The sequence below is a fragment of the Hippichthys cyanospilos genome, chromosome 6 (assembly GCF_059441005.1).
Source record: "Hippichthys cyanospilos isolate Australia breed blue-spotted pipefish chromosome 6, RoL_Hcya_1.0, whole genome shotgun sequence".
Lineage (NCBI taxonomy): Eukaryota > Metazoa > Chordata > Actinopteri > Syngnathiformes > Syngnathidae > Hippichthys > Hippichthys cyanospilos.
Genome location: NC_142374.1, coordinates 4,957,458 through 4,974,676, shown reverse-complemented (window position 1 = coordinate 4,974,676; position 17,219 = coordinate 4,957,458). Strand labels below are relative to the sequence as shown.

Below are 17,219 nucleotides of genomic sequence, written 5' to 3'. Positions count from 1 at the left end.
AACGTGTGCGTCACCGACTGACTGCTCTCGAAACCACACCATCCTTCTCACTACAAAATATAAAATGAACAGCGGCCAGAGGCGGTGCCAAAAAACAAAGATCAAGCCAAAGAAAGCTCAAATGAACGAACTGTTAAATCAGTTCCAAAACATTATTTCGGGTGCGGCCCATGTGGCCCGGTATCAGTTGCTCTTTGCTCGAGGCCATAGGAGTCCCACTCCGGTCCTCGAGGGCCGGTGTCCTGCATGTTTTTGAACCTTCTCTCTCAAACACACCTGATTCAAATGATTAGGATCATTTTCACGCTTCTGCAGAGCTCGCTAATAAGCCAATCATTTGAATCAGGTGTGTTAGGGAGAGAAAACTGGAAAGCATGCAGGATACTGGCCCCAGAGGATCGGAGTTTGACACCTACGCTCTAGGCACAAAGGACTCAAAGGACTGAAACTTTTACGTGCCTTAGGCCTTATTCACGCAAACCTATGAATTAGATTTTCATTTTGGTGTTTGGGCCACAAACAGGAATTTTATACTCACTCACATCGATATCCCAGCAAGAAAAAAATCTATACTTACAGTTTGCGTCTTCTTAATTTCTGTTGCTTGTTTTGGATGCTATCAATCAACAATCTCAAGGAGGACACCGTGCGATCGCACATATGTTAGGATCCAGCGCGAACGACCAAGTTATATATCAGTTATTAATAAGAGACTGGCAATAAAGTACACAACAAGTGTCAAACTGTATCTTTTGCCAAAGAGGGCGAGGGCAACAAGGTCTTCCAGTTTCTTACTCTGAACTCTTCATTTTATTTTGAACAGGCAAGTTTCACAGTAATACCATATAAGGAATTGTTTGTGTTTTTCCATGTGTGTGTGTGTTAGTGTGCACTTGTGTGTGATTGTGGGTCGATATGTGCATTTGTGCGCATGTGGGTGCGTGTGTGTGTGTGTGTGTGTGTGTGTGTTTGCATGCGCACGTGCGTTAGGGGTTGGGTTTGAATGGTGTGGGTGCTGACAAGGACCTTCTGTGAGGACAGTCAGTTGAATGATGATGGGGCCGAGAGAGCAGAGAGGGGGCAAAAAAATTCAAGTAATATCTGAAAGCTTTTAGTGAGAGATTATTCCAGCTATTTGACAACCCAGTCAAGACAAGTTAAGGTAAATACAAAGTTGAACATGACTTAGACGAGGTGAGCTTGAGCCTGACAAGCATGGAATCAAATAGACAGCGGCAAACTTGGGAATATCAATAACGGAGTTCAACAAGTGGATTTTTCTAAAATGGAATAGTGTGAGGAATTGGCACACATACACACATACTTTATACAGGCCTTCCTCACTCTCACACAAACATCGTGTTTCCTGTTGTGATCGGCTATGCCAGTGGACTGAGTCAGCATGCAGGAGTCTCCAGGCGCTTTGGGTGTAGATGGTTGCTACACCAGCAATGTTCCGGCTTTTCTCACCAAACTGTGGACTCTGGTGGAGGATCCCGATACCAACCATCTAATTTGCTGGAGTGCTGTGAGTAACCTAAAATCATCTACTGAACACTTGCAAACAAAAGACTGCTGTGCTGTTTGATCAAAAGTCATTATTTAGACACAGCCAGGTTCCCCGCAATACAAAGAAATACTAAAACTCAAATGTAATGTAACGTGAAAGCTTAACGTATTGTTGAATAGTTGTGGACTTAAAATACTTACTTTGAGAGACGATATTTTTACACGCAGGGCTTCTTTTCATTCTAATCATAGGAAGCACAATTTCATCTGCATATGATACACCTATGAACAAATATCTTTGTATAAAAACAAATACCTTGGTAACACCCTTTCTTACATTATTACTTAATTACAAGTTAGCTATAAGTCAGTAAATTAATGATGATAAGCGGTTCAGACAATGCATAGCTGGTTGAATGCATGGATCAGTCTATTAATCATAACAAAGAAAAGCTCATTAGGAGTTCCTCATTTTCATAAGATACATTACAAAGAGCATATGTTAATGCGTATCATTGTAGTCTTTGGGTAAGCCTTTGTTTTACTTAATCCTTTATTTTTCCTGCTAATTTTCTGATGGAAAATTCGGTTAGTGGTCATTGTGATATTTTTTCTGTCAAATCTAAAAGGCATTTATATTATATATATATATATATATATATATATATATATATATATATATATATATATATATATATATATATATATATATATATCACGTGTGTGTGTGCATGTGTGCTTTTTTTTTGTATTTGCGTGCGTTTTTACCAAATCAGGCTTACGTTTGAAAATGAAAATTAAGATATAAATAAAATCAAGTGTATAATATGTGGAGGTAATTCAAAAATTGATTGACAGTTACATCAATTTGAATGTTGCCAAGTTGCTGTATTATATACAACACAGAAATGCTTGTGTTAGTCCGAATCCTCCAAAATTATTGCTTTTCTTGAGACTCCAAAATTAGCATTCTGTTTGTTCTACCATTAATCCTGTACTGTCCATTAAAGCAAGCCATGTCCAACACTTTAAATTGGTCAATAATTTGCAGAATTAAATAACTAAATATGTGGACAGACCTAAATTAAAGGTATCTGAAAATCTAACATTGGAATGAGAATACCAGTATTTGGTTATAACAGTGCCACACAGAAAAAGAACAACTTGTGGAAAACACCTGCTTGTGTCTGCTATCTGTCACAACCCATCATTGCCAGTAGAGTCATCCATAAGACTTTGATTATGAGCAAATTAAATGAATACAAACCATTTTTATCAATGTTATAAAGTTTACTGCTTGCACTGTCTATTGCTTGCCTTGAGAACAGTTGTTTTTGGTTTTGTTTTGTTTTTTGATGGATGGATGGATGGATGGATGGATGGATGGATGGATGGATGGATGGATGGATGGATGGATGGATGGATGGATGGATGGACGGGCAGATGGAAACCATCATTAAAATATCTTTGTCAAATGGAATCTTCGGTGGGTACTGCAACTCCAAAATATGAATTAATTTATCTTATAGAATTCTTATACAAATGAAACAAGATTTAGTTATTCAATTTTAAAAGTATTCTACTCAGATATGATAATGATCAATTGCTATATTGATCTGTTTCAGACCGGGACCAGTTTCCATGTGTTTGACCAGGGACGCTTTGCCAAAGAAGTCTTACCAAAGTACTTTAAACATAATAATATGGCAAGCTTTGTCCGACAGCTCAACATGTGTGAGTCTTTTCTTCTGTTATCTTTTTTTTCTCTCTCTCTCTTTTCTTCCTAATCCATTTTTATTCTGTGTGTATAGACGGCTTTCGAAAAGTTGTAAATATTGAGCAAAGTGGACTGGTCAAGCCTGAGAGGGATGATACGGAATTCCAACATTTGTACTTCCTCCAAGGACATGAACATATGCTGGAACATATCAAGAGGAAGGTACATAGATTTAAAACCACAGGAAAAAAAAAAAATCTCTGTCTCAAATGCCAAACCAAGTGTCACAGAATTATTGTGTGTGCAGGTGTCACTCGTGAAAAGTGAAGAGACAAAAGTTCGACAGGAGGACCTAAGTAAGCTGTTGTATGAAGTTCAGCTACTCAGAACACAGCAGGACAACTTGGAGTGTCAGATGCAGGACATGAAGCAGTAAGTTGACAGCTTGTTTTTGCTCCTCAAGATGCTGGAGCAAGTCAAGTCCACGCATCCAGAAAACAAAACAAATTCATGAGTATCTTAAATTCACATTGATTAATGTTGTCAAACAGACATTTCAATCAGTATTGAAATAAAAAATTTCAAGCCTAGAAACATTAAAAAAAATGCGTTGTTTTCCTAGCGTGGCTGTGGAATTTGAGAGTGGGTTAGGGGTCTAGGGTTTTACCCTAGAGTTTATTTTGTTAACCCGGCAAATTGGTTTGGCCAGTTGCATAGTGAAAATGAAGTAAAATTCTTCTTGGAAAACTGGGTGGTCCCTGAATTGCTCAGTGACTTCAGTGACTCCTGACTAGATGTGGAGAGCAAGGTTCAAATCCTGGTCAGGATGAACGGAAACACTCAGCATCAGCAAAATCTGTTTGTCCATTGGCTTGTTCCAACACTAAATGCAAGCTGAATGGCATTTTGTTGCAGAAACTGTAAAACGTCATCCAAATCAATAACATTTGTGTCTAAAAGGAACAGACTTGATTTTGGGGGTTAATTCCTTGTATTTATTGTTATTCAACCAAAAAGTTGGGTCAAATCAAAAACCCATCAAAGAGACAAATTTCAGGGAATTTATTTAATGAGACAATATAGTCTTATGGGTTGTTTTGTACAAAATAACTCAATAATTGTTATTTATTTCAGACTAAATGAATAACCCCAAAAGTTGTGTCAGTTTCTTTTTGACCTATATTAGCACATTTTTTACTCAATTGTTTTGGTAATGTTACTGTAACATGGGTGCTAAATACATCCAGTTGCTTGAAAGCCCATGTTACTCCTATTGCAATGTTGGCAAATGTCACCCAGTACATGAACAGAACCTTTCTTTTTTTTTTTTTTTTTCACCTCTGGGGGCTATTGTTGTTCAATTGCTGCTTTGTGTTCTTTGTGTGCTGCTACTTCTTTGTCCTCAGCATTGTTTGCTCATGAGAGCAGAGAATGTTCACCTGCTCACCTGACAGGCACACACACACACACACGTGCGTGCGCACATACACACACAAGGATTCACATATCATGACCACGTGTTCATGTGCAGGCAGTACAGTCATATATTGTAAGATGAAAATATATTTAAAGCCACAGTCACTAGAGCTTAATTTTCATATCAGCCAATTATGAGCTTGAGTTATTGATATTTAACTTGGCCTAAATACAAAATAACACAATGGAATTAAATGTACCCATGGAACCACAAAGCGTTTATTCAATAATGCTCTGTTTGGATGGAGCTAGAACAATAAATGTGCAGTAAATTAAAACTATTTGATCAATGGAGACATACACAACAAATGAAACAATGATAATAATCATTTTCAAGTAAAAGTAATTATTTATGAACAGCAATCATGTCATTAACCCTTAATTGTTTTGGATGCCATTTATGCAAGAAAAGAGATAGCAACAATATTCAACAAATGTCGCTGAGGCACTAATTGAAATTTAATGTTAAATATATCTGCTTGAGGTATTGATTATATCATTTCTCTTTTCCTTTTGTAGGCAGAATGAGGTTCTGTGGAGGGAAGTGGTCTCACTAAGACAGAACCACACACAGCAACAGAAGGTCATGAACAAGGTCAGTCCATATAACAGAAAGAGTCAGACTATCATCTTGAAGTTGATGATTAACAGGTGCTAGACTAAATGCCCTTGTTTATTGTGTCAGCGTTGTTTGAGCCATAAACATGAGCATATAGCTCAATTTCCAACATTTGACTTCATTTTTTTCTTAAGAATGCAAAATAGCTTAAAGATGCCTTCATTGACAAACAATTCCACACTTAACCAACACTGATACTTGACATTCTTTTGTATTCATCGATCAAATTTTCTTTTTATGAATCGATAATAGAAATATGAATTGACATAAAGATCACACACATTCTGTTTGTTTAAATAATGCTATACCTATTGTGAAAAACTCATTTATATACTGCAAATATTTATGGCTCAATTTAGTCAATATACAGTATGCAAGTGTATATATTTAATGTATTTATTATACAACTCCTTTCCCTCAGAAAATCAGAGAGAGAGAGAGAGAGAGAGACAGAGAGAGAGAATGAAAGATACTCTGTATCAGGGGTGTCAAACTCATTTTTATCGCGGGCTATCAGAGGGCTATTATGACTGTGAAGTGAAAAAAAATTTCAGTTCAGTTTAATCTTTGAACATTTACTTCAACTTGAAATCAGAGGCCAGTAAAAACTCTTCAAGAAGAGGATTGCTAACTAAAAGAACTTGTTGGTTCCCCAAAATATTTTAATGTTGAAGACAACTTGCATATTTGGTGTTTTAGTCAGATCCTTGAAGTCATAATTAGGAATTTGTAGGCCCCATAAAATGATGTGGCTGGCCAGATCTGGCCCCTGAGACCTGTGGTGAAATCATATAAATTTTAAGTGTGTTCATCACTCACTTACATAGTTTTCAAAATCATAGGTTGCTAAAATTTGTAAAAACAAATGGCGAACAAAAAATAATGTGTATTTTTTTTCCTCTGAATATTTTAAACGTTGCAGAGATCTTGCAAGTTTGATATTTTAGCCAGAAACTTGAAGTCAAATAAGCATTTCGAAGGCCCCATAAAATGATGTGTCGGGCCCAATCTATCCCCCGGGGCCTTGAGTTTGACACCTGTGGTGAAGTCATATAAATTTAAAATGTGTTCATCACTCACTTACCCAGTTTTAAAGTAATAAGACGTTAAAAACTGTGAAAACAGATTGCGAACAAAACATTTTTTTTCCTCCGAATATTTTAAACATTGCAGACAACTTGCAAGTTTGATATTTTAGCCAGAAACTTGAAGTCAAATAAGCATTTCACAGGCCTCATAAAATGAAGTGGCGGGCCGGATCTGGCCCCCGGGCCTCGGGTTTGACTCCTGCGCTCTATATTGAAAGCTTATTGGGGCTTGCTGATTCATGCTGTGCCTTTTCTCTCTTTGCCAGCTAATTCAGTTTCTGTTCAGTCAGATGCAGTCCAACACACCCGGCACTGTAAGCTTGAAGAGAAAGCTGTGAGTTTGCACATACATATACACTCGGTCTCTTTCACACACGCACACACACACGTGGAGTATCTCTCAACAAAAGTCAGACAAACGGGGCCATGGTGGGGCAGTGGGAAGAGCTGGCTCAGCTGACAAACTAAACCATCAAACTGTGTGAATGGTGACAATTGCTGAATCAGTCCCACACACATATTCACACGCACACACACAGATGGATGGCAGCGCAGAGTGCGTGACCTTGCTCCAGCCAATGTATGTAAAATGCTGGTTCAGCCTTGCAATAGGGAAGGCACATTCACACACAAAGGTGCCAAGAGAAGCGACATTTCAGGGACAGACCTGGCAACGTTGCAATGATGCGTTCAATGAGTTGAAAGCCTTGAAAACCTGGGACATCAAGGTTTGACCGTATCAGAGCAATGTCGATGCAATGTTTAAGTACAACTCAGTCAGCTTGAATTCAAACAAACAAACTAAACAATGAAAAAAAACTTGTTCAACAATTCAAACAAAACCAAGCTTTCATTGTCCACCCAATAGAGAATGACAACATACTTAAGCTGTTCTAAGTCAGATGTTCAACATTCAAACCTCATTATATCTCCAGGCCGTTGATGTTGGATGATGGTCCGATTAACCCACCTGCCGCCAAGTTCAGCCATAATAATCCAATGGAGCCAATGCATGAGCCCTTCTACATTCAGTCGGTGAGAGAATATTCAATTTATGCACCATTTATTTGTCCTATTTTCACCAATGTCTAATATTCCTTGTATAGAATTAAATATGCTGCTGTAATCTGTACAGAAAGACACTCTGCTACTCAACGATACTAATGGTGATGATAATTCAAAAGTACACTTTTTTTTAAATGATACCTTCTTCCAAAGTCCCCTTCGAGCTCTAATAAGGAAAAAAAAACCAGCTTGAACCTTTTTATGGCATTTGGTTTTTTTTTTATGCTAAGTGTTTGTTTGTTTTTTTTTTTAAATCTTGACCAGTGAAAGGAGGCCTGGACCAATGGGGCCCACCAAAATGCACCCACAAGGACATGCATGAGATCCTCAAAAATACAGTGAAACCCCAGAAATGACCCCCAGCTTTTATAAAAAACAAACAAAAAAAAACATATTAATATACATATTGAACACACTATATTGTCCTGAGATGTGATTGGGTCCGTGAATGGTTGTTCGGCCCGACGTGCCCTACAATCGGCTCAGTTTCAAGTTTCTCTACATCCTACAGTCATCCCTGGTTTATATGAAGGATGCCTTGCGCACATTATAATGGCAAAAGTCACAATGCTCACACCCACTCTGAATGTCTGGCTGCTGCAGTTATATCGTACCAACACTAGGTAGAAGCAGTGTTTAGAGAGAGATTCAGTCAAACATTGTCAACCCAGTGTTAAGCCTTCGCCTGCCAAACACTATCACCAGCTTCTCCTCTGTCATCTTTTCAATGGTTCTTTCATTTCTTACCAAATACACCTTTTTTTTACTTTTCTCTTGCCCAGATAGCTGGTTTAGAACAGGGGATATCATTGTTCACTATGAACTATCGGCTTGTAAAGCACTTTGACACCCTTTGTTGATTTACAATTTCAGGATTCTCTACTGTAAATAAGCTTGATTTGACTCCTCTTCTTTCTCAGCCATCCAGTGATACAGCTTCATGTTCCACCACTGGCCTAACAGGTGGACCGATCATATCGGATGTAACAGACATGTCTCAAGCGAGCATGTCACTCCAGATGCAGCCTGTCGAGACCAGGTGAGTGAAAGAATCATTACATTTGTCAACCCGCACCTGTATTCCCACAAATCCATCTGTATAAGAGCTGTTTGAATTTGCTTGAAATGGAAACACATGCAAATTGAAAACAAACCAAAAACTCGGAGGGCGATTGTTGGATTCATTATACGTCGTAACGGCAGAACTTATAATAGGGTAATTAATAATAATTTTAAAAATATTTCTTCACAAAGTTTTATGAAGTCCTCCATGTGTCATGTCCGTGCGGCATGTTGGCCGCGGATGTGGGAAGGTGGATCCAAAATGCAGGAAGGCAAGATGAGATGAGCTCAATAAAACGATTTATTACTTGCAGAAGCTGGGAAAAACACGAAACACTAGCGCTACACGAGAGTTGGAACACGCTCATGACAGGTGACACAAATTACACTAACGACAGACGCCAGGGAAAAACAACACAAACCCAAAACCCAAATAAGTCAAACTCCACAAAATAAAAGCACAACAGGAAAAACCCAGACAGAACGTGACACCAAAAGCAGGCAAGCTTTAAGAAGATTGTATGCTACATTACAAATCACACTTTAAGATAAGAACATAATTTTATTACTTTAATTAATTGAATGTGAAAAAAATAAAATTACGAAAACATATTAAAAATGAATATACAGTTAGCTTATGGTTGAACAACAAGTTTTTTTCTTTCTTTTTTCATCAATACCTTTATTTAACTACTTCCAATGTAAAACATGGTGGATCAATATCCACGTTTGTGCAGTGAGCACCAGTCACGTCACGTTCAATGTGAGGCCTCTAGATGGCGAACTTATGGCTCAATTGACTATTACAGCTGTCTATGAAGCATTAGGGCCACTGACAGATCCATCTGCGCTTGCGCAAGCCTGCGCCGGGTTGATGTGTATGCCCTGGCTTCTGGCAAAGGCACACTGCATAGCGACACAAGTTAGCTGAATTCTTATTGTCTAAAAGAATCTAACATAAAACTATAGCACTGCAAGAAGAGTAACCAAATGGTTATAAAATGACACGAAAGAAACAGAATACAGACAGTAATGTTATGTATATATATATATATATATATATATATATATATATATATATATATATATATATATATATATATATATATATATATATATATATATATAAGATTGACTCATTTTCATAGTCTTAACATCCATTAAAAATAGTCTATGCAAAATGTTTTGTGGGTAATTTCCTCATTTTTGACATTATAGGGAAAAGTGCTTGATGCTGATCAAAGAAGAACCTGTGAGTCCAGGTGTGAGAGCAGGAATGAAAGGAGGCATTGTTGGTGGAGGAGACACCTTGGCTTTGACTTCCTCCTGCGAGGTGTGCTCCTCAGAACCTCCCGTCCTTCCTGTTGCAATGGTGCAATCGGTTTTGGAGGGGAGAGGCTCAGCAGCCTCAGTGACGGAGAGGAGGATCAAGAGAGCTGCTATAGAAAGGTAAAAGTTCACATTCAGTAGATGCTTATGCGCACACAACTTTTCACTGTCTGTATTTGTGTGTTCAGAGTGGAGTGTGCTTCTGATGCAGTGGAAAATATGGATATGAGCCTGGAGGATTTGCAGCAGCTGATACTAAGGAGCCATCAACAGAGTAACGTGGATCCAGGGACTAATACGGTTATTGATGTAAGCACTCAGATGCTTGCGCATAAAGTGCATGCATATAGATGGTAGATATAAAAAGTAATATTCTGTCTCACATTGCCACGGCATTTCTCTCTCACATTGTGCAGCCGTTCAATGTAAACCTTCCTCTGACGGAATGGAGCTTCAGTGAGATGGAGTCCAACCTCAAATCAGTAAGTTACTGAATGAGAAGTTTGTGTGTCTTTACTCCAGAATAGTTTTTGCCCTAAGAGGTGTTATCCCTTTTGGCAATTTCATCAATAGAAGTCAGTTTCCCCATGTCTGATTGAGTATTTAAATTGATCATACGGCACATGTGTCTGTTCACAGTATGTCTTCCAAAACCAAGAAACAGAAGCATTTCCAGCATCTACTTGTGAAAAACAGTGATTAGCTTGCGGAGAATGTGGCCTTTTTTTTCCTTACATGGAAGGTGATTATGTTTCCAGATAATCTTATAATTATGTTGCCTGTATTCCAGAGCTGTGATACATTTTTACTGAGAAATGTGCTCCAAAAATTAACTTAAAAAAAAAAATCAATAATGATGAGAATTAGATAGGGCTCTGTGCAGTCAGATGCACGCTGGCAATGGGGCCAACCAAGGGAAGCAGCAAGTGGGGACTAGCTCCGTCATGTTTGGCACGGGTGCACAACAGAAAGGGGCTACTGCAAAGAATGACTATGTGGTGCACGTGCGCAGTCTTTCTTCACCCGTGTTTCTTCTTTAGCTAAATAGAGATCAAAATTCAGCAACAGCATTCTACAATCCGAACGGTAACAAGAGAACCAAAGTTAGAGTCCTGGTTCCACTCGATTTACGATTCTCTGCGCCCAACCCTAATAAAGGATCCCTAATGTGCATATAACATGATGTAGGTACTAACTAAACGGTAGTTAGTGTTTGTTGACCTTAAATCGTAATCCCTGGCGCGCTAATGCTAATTGCCGATGCTGTACAGCACATGCAATTTTTGTTCATGTCTAATAATTTACCGAGGTGAGCACTTTGTCAGCACTTACAGACCGTCCGTCAATCCGTTGGTGACGAATGCTCGTTTTGCCAATGGACCGACAAATGATGGGAAAGATTTAAAAAAAAAAAAACGGTGAATTTAAAATGTCGAAGTTGCAATTTTCATCCGTGGTTGTGATCGTCGGGACTGGCATTACCTCAGATGTCCATCAGACGTCTGTCAGCCACTGCTAAATTGCTGCATCATTTTAGTACAAACAGCAATCAGCCTGCAGTCAATGTGACAATAGTCACTTTACAGTACCGCAAAGCAGTGGAAGTATATGTTCAGTTGAGTCAATAGACTGAATTGGTTCAATTCATTACTTGTCATTAACAAATATAACAGTGCTGATTTTACCAGAGATTTATTTGTAGTTGCTCCCTTTCTTAGTCCCGTATTCATAAACCAAAACTCATTCTGTACACAATCTCGCTGACCAAAAGTTAAAATTTATGTTTACTTTATGTGCGTTATTTTGCTTTGTTAGTTTGTTTTACATTTAAAAAAAATGCTTGCTGATAAGAGCATTTTGGGATTTGTTTCCACTGCCAGGCGGTCATGCTTTCAAGTAACCAATGGGTGCAGAACAAATTGAACTCATTTTACCCTTGAAATGAACAATATTAATTGTAATAGGAATTTAGGAGCATTTTGGGGGGCTTGGAACGGATTAAGGTATTTACATGTAAAACGTTCCTTTACTTACAAAAAAGTCACCTCAAAAATTACTTTCGGAATGACTCAATTTTGTAAGTAGGGATACCACTGTATGATAAAAACCCTTTTTGGGAGTGTGTGTGTGTGTGTGTGTGTGCGGAGGGGGGGGGGGGGTGCAATTACTCAATTATCTGGTTGAATAATTGATAGAATAATAGATTTTAAAAATATTTGATAGTGTTAGCCCAAATCAAATTAAAAATTTTCTTTCCTACCAGTCCTTAAAGATTGATACAAACTTGATTGCACTTGAACCTAAAAGCACGTTAAAGCAGTAAATAAACCAGAAATGGGACAACCTTTTTCATCAAACAGCAATATACTGAGAAATCATCCCCAAAATTATTATGCATTTTTTAGGTGCCAACTGTTTCCAATAAAATCTCTTGCTTTCCCTTGTGTTGCCCTAATATATGTATTTTCTCTTTAGGCCACAGAAACATCTCACCCTGCATGAATTTGAGCCTACAGGCTGGCCTGGCTATTTACTTTATTTGCCGTCTTTGCATAAGTATTCTGATGAAATGCAGAAATGATCATACTTGTGCCAATTATGTCCTCAATTTCCTTAATGGATTGCTTCAAGTATATCAAGACTCTATTACCAGCAAGGTGCACATAGTGCATACAAACCTTGAGCACTTTAGTCTTTCTGTGAGAGGGAATTTCTACTTATGAAAGTTAAAATCAATTTATTTTGGAATGTAAGCATTTTTTTTAAACCAAAATACTGTGATTATCTCATTGTGTGCAAACAGGGTGTGAAGGTGTTATTGTATTGTTTTACGTTCCTTTTTTTTTTCCTGAAAAAATGTTGACAGTCAAAAAATGTATTGTGGTCATCTGAATGAAAGGCGAGTTTTCCTCACTAAAATATTATATTCATAAGGCAACATATGGAATCAAGCCACTCTAAAAACCCATTCAGAAAGAATTTTAAGAATGAGTAGGACAAACTGTAGGAGGTTTACCATCTAACCCATGTACTGTACATGTTTTGGCCAGACAGGTAGCTGGTGTTAATTTGTTTATTTACATGTTTGGTTTGAAGGACAATAACTGATAAACTTTTCAATTTGACCGAACCAACAACACCACTGCATTTTTGCACAAAAGTTATGATGAAATATTTTGTTGTGTGTTAATTATTGGCATTCTACACCTGCTTAATCAAAATTGACTTAGAACATAGAATATATATATATATATATATATATATATATATATATATATATATATATATATATATATATATATATATATATATATATATATATATATATATATATATCAGACATTTAGACACTGCTTTTCCTAGCTTCCAAATTTTCTTCAGTGTTTTATTATGGGTTCAAGTGAGGTGGTTTCATAAGTTATCCATCTATACATTTAAGAAATTTACATTTATTCTTTGGAATAACATTTAAAAAAATCAACAATAATGTATAATGCCATTCAGATTAAAACACCAACACTGCATAGACTGATATTTTACAGTTTTACTTCTAGTGCTAGTATACTTGAGGGGAAGTTCTTAAAAAATGATATGAATTGTGCAATACTGTACAAAATGCAATATGTGGATGACAATTGGAATGTAAGAAGAGCAACTGTGAGTGGTGAAGTGGAACACACCAAAGTTAGGGGCACAGCAGAAGGAGGATGCAAAAACCCTCAAGGCAGGAGGCCTACCATTCTGGATGATAATCAAGGCAGCACTTTAAACTTTGGTGAAAATGTAGCCCATGATTTTTTTTTTATTTTGAAGCATTACTTTAAGATTAGGCCTTATAACTTATCTTTGAAACTTTTGTTTCCATTTGAACCTGATACACATTAAATCAAAACTCACTAAAGGTATTAGATTAGAGAGAAAAAGGAGTGTGGGGGGGGGGGGGGGGTGTCACGCCTTCTGCTTTGAGGACTCTATATACATATTTCAGGTAGACTCTCCTTCACTGTGCATGTTAGCTTTGGTGTATGACATATGGAATTGCACTAAAAAATACAGTTGTAGATTTGAAAGTGTACAGTTTATTTAAAAGCATTTTTTTCCTGTTCCTCACAACAATATGAGTGTTTACACGAGTGACTATACACATTCAGCTGCTGTTGTGTGTGTGTGTTTTTTATTTAGGCTGTATTCATTTTTAATCATTTGCACTGGAAATGAATGGATGTGTGTTAAGATGCATGCTGCTAAGGATATGTAGCAAAGTAGGTGAAAAATATGGCTGCTGGAAAAGATAGAGCCCAAAAAGCATTGGCACGCCATGAAAAGTGAATTCAATGTGTCAGTTCTCATTACAGACCTTGTAACATTTTCAATTTAACTATTCACGAAAATATGTTAGGACTGCCAACGAATCCATATTAGTGTTTCACTGCTTTTATAGTGGGCCATGATCAGCAGCAAATGTGAACATATATGGCTTTCATAAAAAGACTAAAGTGCAATGTTACACCAGGTCAAATAAACCGCATTTGTTATTCACGTGAACCAAATATGACAGTATTAATAAATGAAAAAAGGGATGTTTGAATGAAGTATTTGCATTGCATTGGTCTTTTTATCATACATTATTTAATGCATGCATGATTCTTAAAGCGTGCATGTTCAAATGAATTTGGACATGGTTTACTTTTGGTACTCCTACTTACTCCGACATTCCAAAGACATGCCCGATAACTGTGAATGTTAATAATTGCTGTATCTACTCTGGAATTGGCTGGTGACTACCCCACACAGTCACCTGAAAGAGGCTCAAGCTTACTTAATGTGAGCTTTATGACAAAATCAGCCAATCAAATTTACACATGAATAGTTATGCTTCAAATACGTGAACAGGGACCCATAGAAATCATTTCAGAAGTGTGTGGAACAAATCGTTCAAAAGTGAACGTTTTTGAGCAAATATCTGCTAACATTCAACTGCGCCTCTGGATCCAGACCAAAAAGTAAATAATTACACTGTCAAACTCCAAGTAAGGCAAAACACAGTGACAATAAGGAATATGGTATGCAGGTATGCAGCTAATTATGTGTCCCGTGGTAACGCTGAGTGTAAATATTTGGTAAAACATCATTCATACCTGGAAGTTTATTGCTCCCAAATGGAGAAGAGGTGACAAAGGTTTGAACTAGCATAATTCCACAACTATAATACACACCAGCGTATAAGAAGTGTCCTTAATTTTGGGGTCGACTTCTGGTATTTTCTATGTTACTGTGTATAAAACGCACCTTGGCAACAAAATTCATCGTTTCTAAACACTTCATATTTTCTTGTGTACATATCCGTAAGTTATACATTTTATTGCGTTATTAAGTGTTACCGTTTATAAGTCACACCCATACTTTTAGCCTTCATTTTTTGGAAAAAAGTGTGTCTTATATTAAAGAAATCTTGGTAAGTTTTTGTTATTTTACACTTCCATGAAAGCAAATAATTTCCTTTGTCTGTTTTTTAATGGAAAACAAACACATCAATTAACAATACCTTGGATACTGACGGACAATAATTGACATTTGTGTCTTTGTTCTATGCTCCAAAGTGTACAGGTCCCAATTTGAAATCTGAAAATTATCTGAAGCTAACTAAAATCTTAACATTGGAGGCTAGCATCAGTCTTTCCCAAAGATGTATCGTTTTCAAAACAAGAAGAAATATTGACCCATTGAGCCATGCAGACAGCTAGGGAGGCGAACCAGTCAGGGTTACCCAGGAGTTACCCTCCAAGCAGTCGATTTTTGAGAGCCAGTCACGATTCCCAAGAAGGAGTTGATAAATTCATCTGTCAGAACATGGGACCTCGGTTTTTAAAATATTTAGGGTTAGGATTTTGAAATATGGTCAGGGTTTTAGTGTAGGGTTTCAATCAAGATTTAGGGTTTCAAATTGAGGTTTTAAAATAGGTTTAGGGTTTCAATATAGGCTTGGGGTTAATAAGTATGGTTTATACTTGGGTTAAGGTTTCAAAGTAGGGATTTAAGAGAGAGTTTGGCTTGCAAGCAATGTTCCGAGGTAATGTAAATGTAATGACCAAAATTGACGAATAAGACAATATGCTCCCAAGTGTGTATGAAAATAATAATCAGTCCAATCCACTCTATATGAACTTCAAAGTAAACCTTTACTTTTACCTTTCAGTATGAATACAAACTTAGCATACCTGAGATGCTGTGTGAACAAGAAACTATGACCTTTAAACCCGGCTTCACTTTTTGTCAAACATGGATTTTACATTGCAATCAATTTTCGCTTCATGATTCCGAAAACAGAAACACAGACAATGAACACAAATTCAAGCAAAACATAAGGTTTGAGTTTGTAGCTTTAAAATATTGTGGCTAGCAAGCAAGCTAACAAACTGTTGGTAGTACTGTACTATATTCGTCTTAGTGATAGGACTACGGCTGTCACAGAAGGCTTTATCTTTGAAGAATAATTTAGATTTGATAAAACTGTGAGAATAATAACTCTGTTATTAGCGCTAACTAGTATTTAGTTTCTATGACAGCTTAACTGCTAACTTCGTAACTAGAGGTACCGCCACAAAGGCAGACAAAGATGGATGTTTGTGTAGTTTTACTTGAAAAAGTTGCTTGACTGCTCACTGGGGGGGAGGGGTTTATATAATGATGATATGTTAGTTCCCACATTTTACTCAATTTTGTAGTTTTTGAAAAATGTGACTATGGATAATTTGGTGATTAAATAGTTGAAAAAATACTTAGTTTCAGTACTAGTAAGGACTGATTGCCACTATTGTTTTTTCCAAAGCGATGAAAAGCAGGCCAAGGCAGCGTCAGGGTTTTTCTGCCCAAACCATGTTGCAGAAGACCTGTGGAAGATAATATTGAGAGATTATCCTTTAACGTTGATTTCACCTCTCATTTTTTCCTAAATTGACTGCATCAAAATATCGACATACAGTATAACAGTTTTACTTAACTTACATTCCTAATTTGGGGGTTTGGATTTCTTTTAGTCACAGCAGCACAAGCATTACATAAGCCAGACAGAAATCACATCTCTACACCATAAAAAAGAGGAGGCAAAAATAATATGCTTTCATTTTTTTTTTATTGTCAAAACTTCCAACTGTGGCAATGCAGGGAGACTGAAAGTTATCAGCATAAAGCACTGTGCAAGAAATATTTTGTTTGAAGTGGGCTGTCTATGTCATTTTACTGAGGCAGAAATAATTTTCTGTTTCTAGCTTTTGTCTCACACGAAGAACAACTACGGGCGCATTTGAAAGATGGCATGTCCGTCTGGGTTTTTGATGTAGTAGTGGCAAAGATG

The 17,219-nt window shown here is 37.2% G+C and overlaps 1 protein-coding gene across 1 annotated transcript; it reads left to right on the top strand.

Moving 5' to 3' along the window:
- The first annotated feature begins 1,066 nt into the window (after positions 1-1,066).
- Positions 1,067-13,079, top strand: hsf4 (heat shock transcription factor 4). Its single transcript, XM_088416785.1, has 13 exons — positions 1,067-1,528; positions 3,135-3,243; positions 3,321-3,448; positions 3,534-3,658; positions 5,222-5,297; positions 6,676-6,743; positions 7,345-7,444; positions 8,395-8,513; positions 9,755-9,985; positions 10,054-10,174; positions 10,282-10,347; positions 10,505-10,607; positions 12,341-13,079. Exons 1-12 carry the CDS (start codon positions 1,403-1,405, stop codon positions 10,562-10,564), a joined length of 1,329 nt encoding a protein of 442 aa, XP_088272911.1. The 5' UTR covers positions 1,067-1,402; the 3' UTR covers positions 10,565-10,607; positions 12,341-13,079.
- Positions 13,080-17,219: the final 4,140 nt, after the last annotated feature.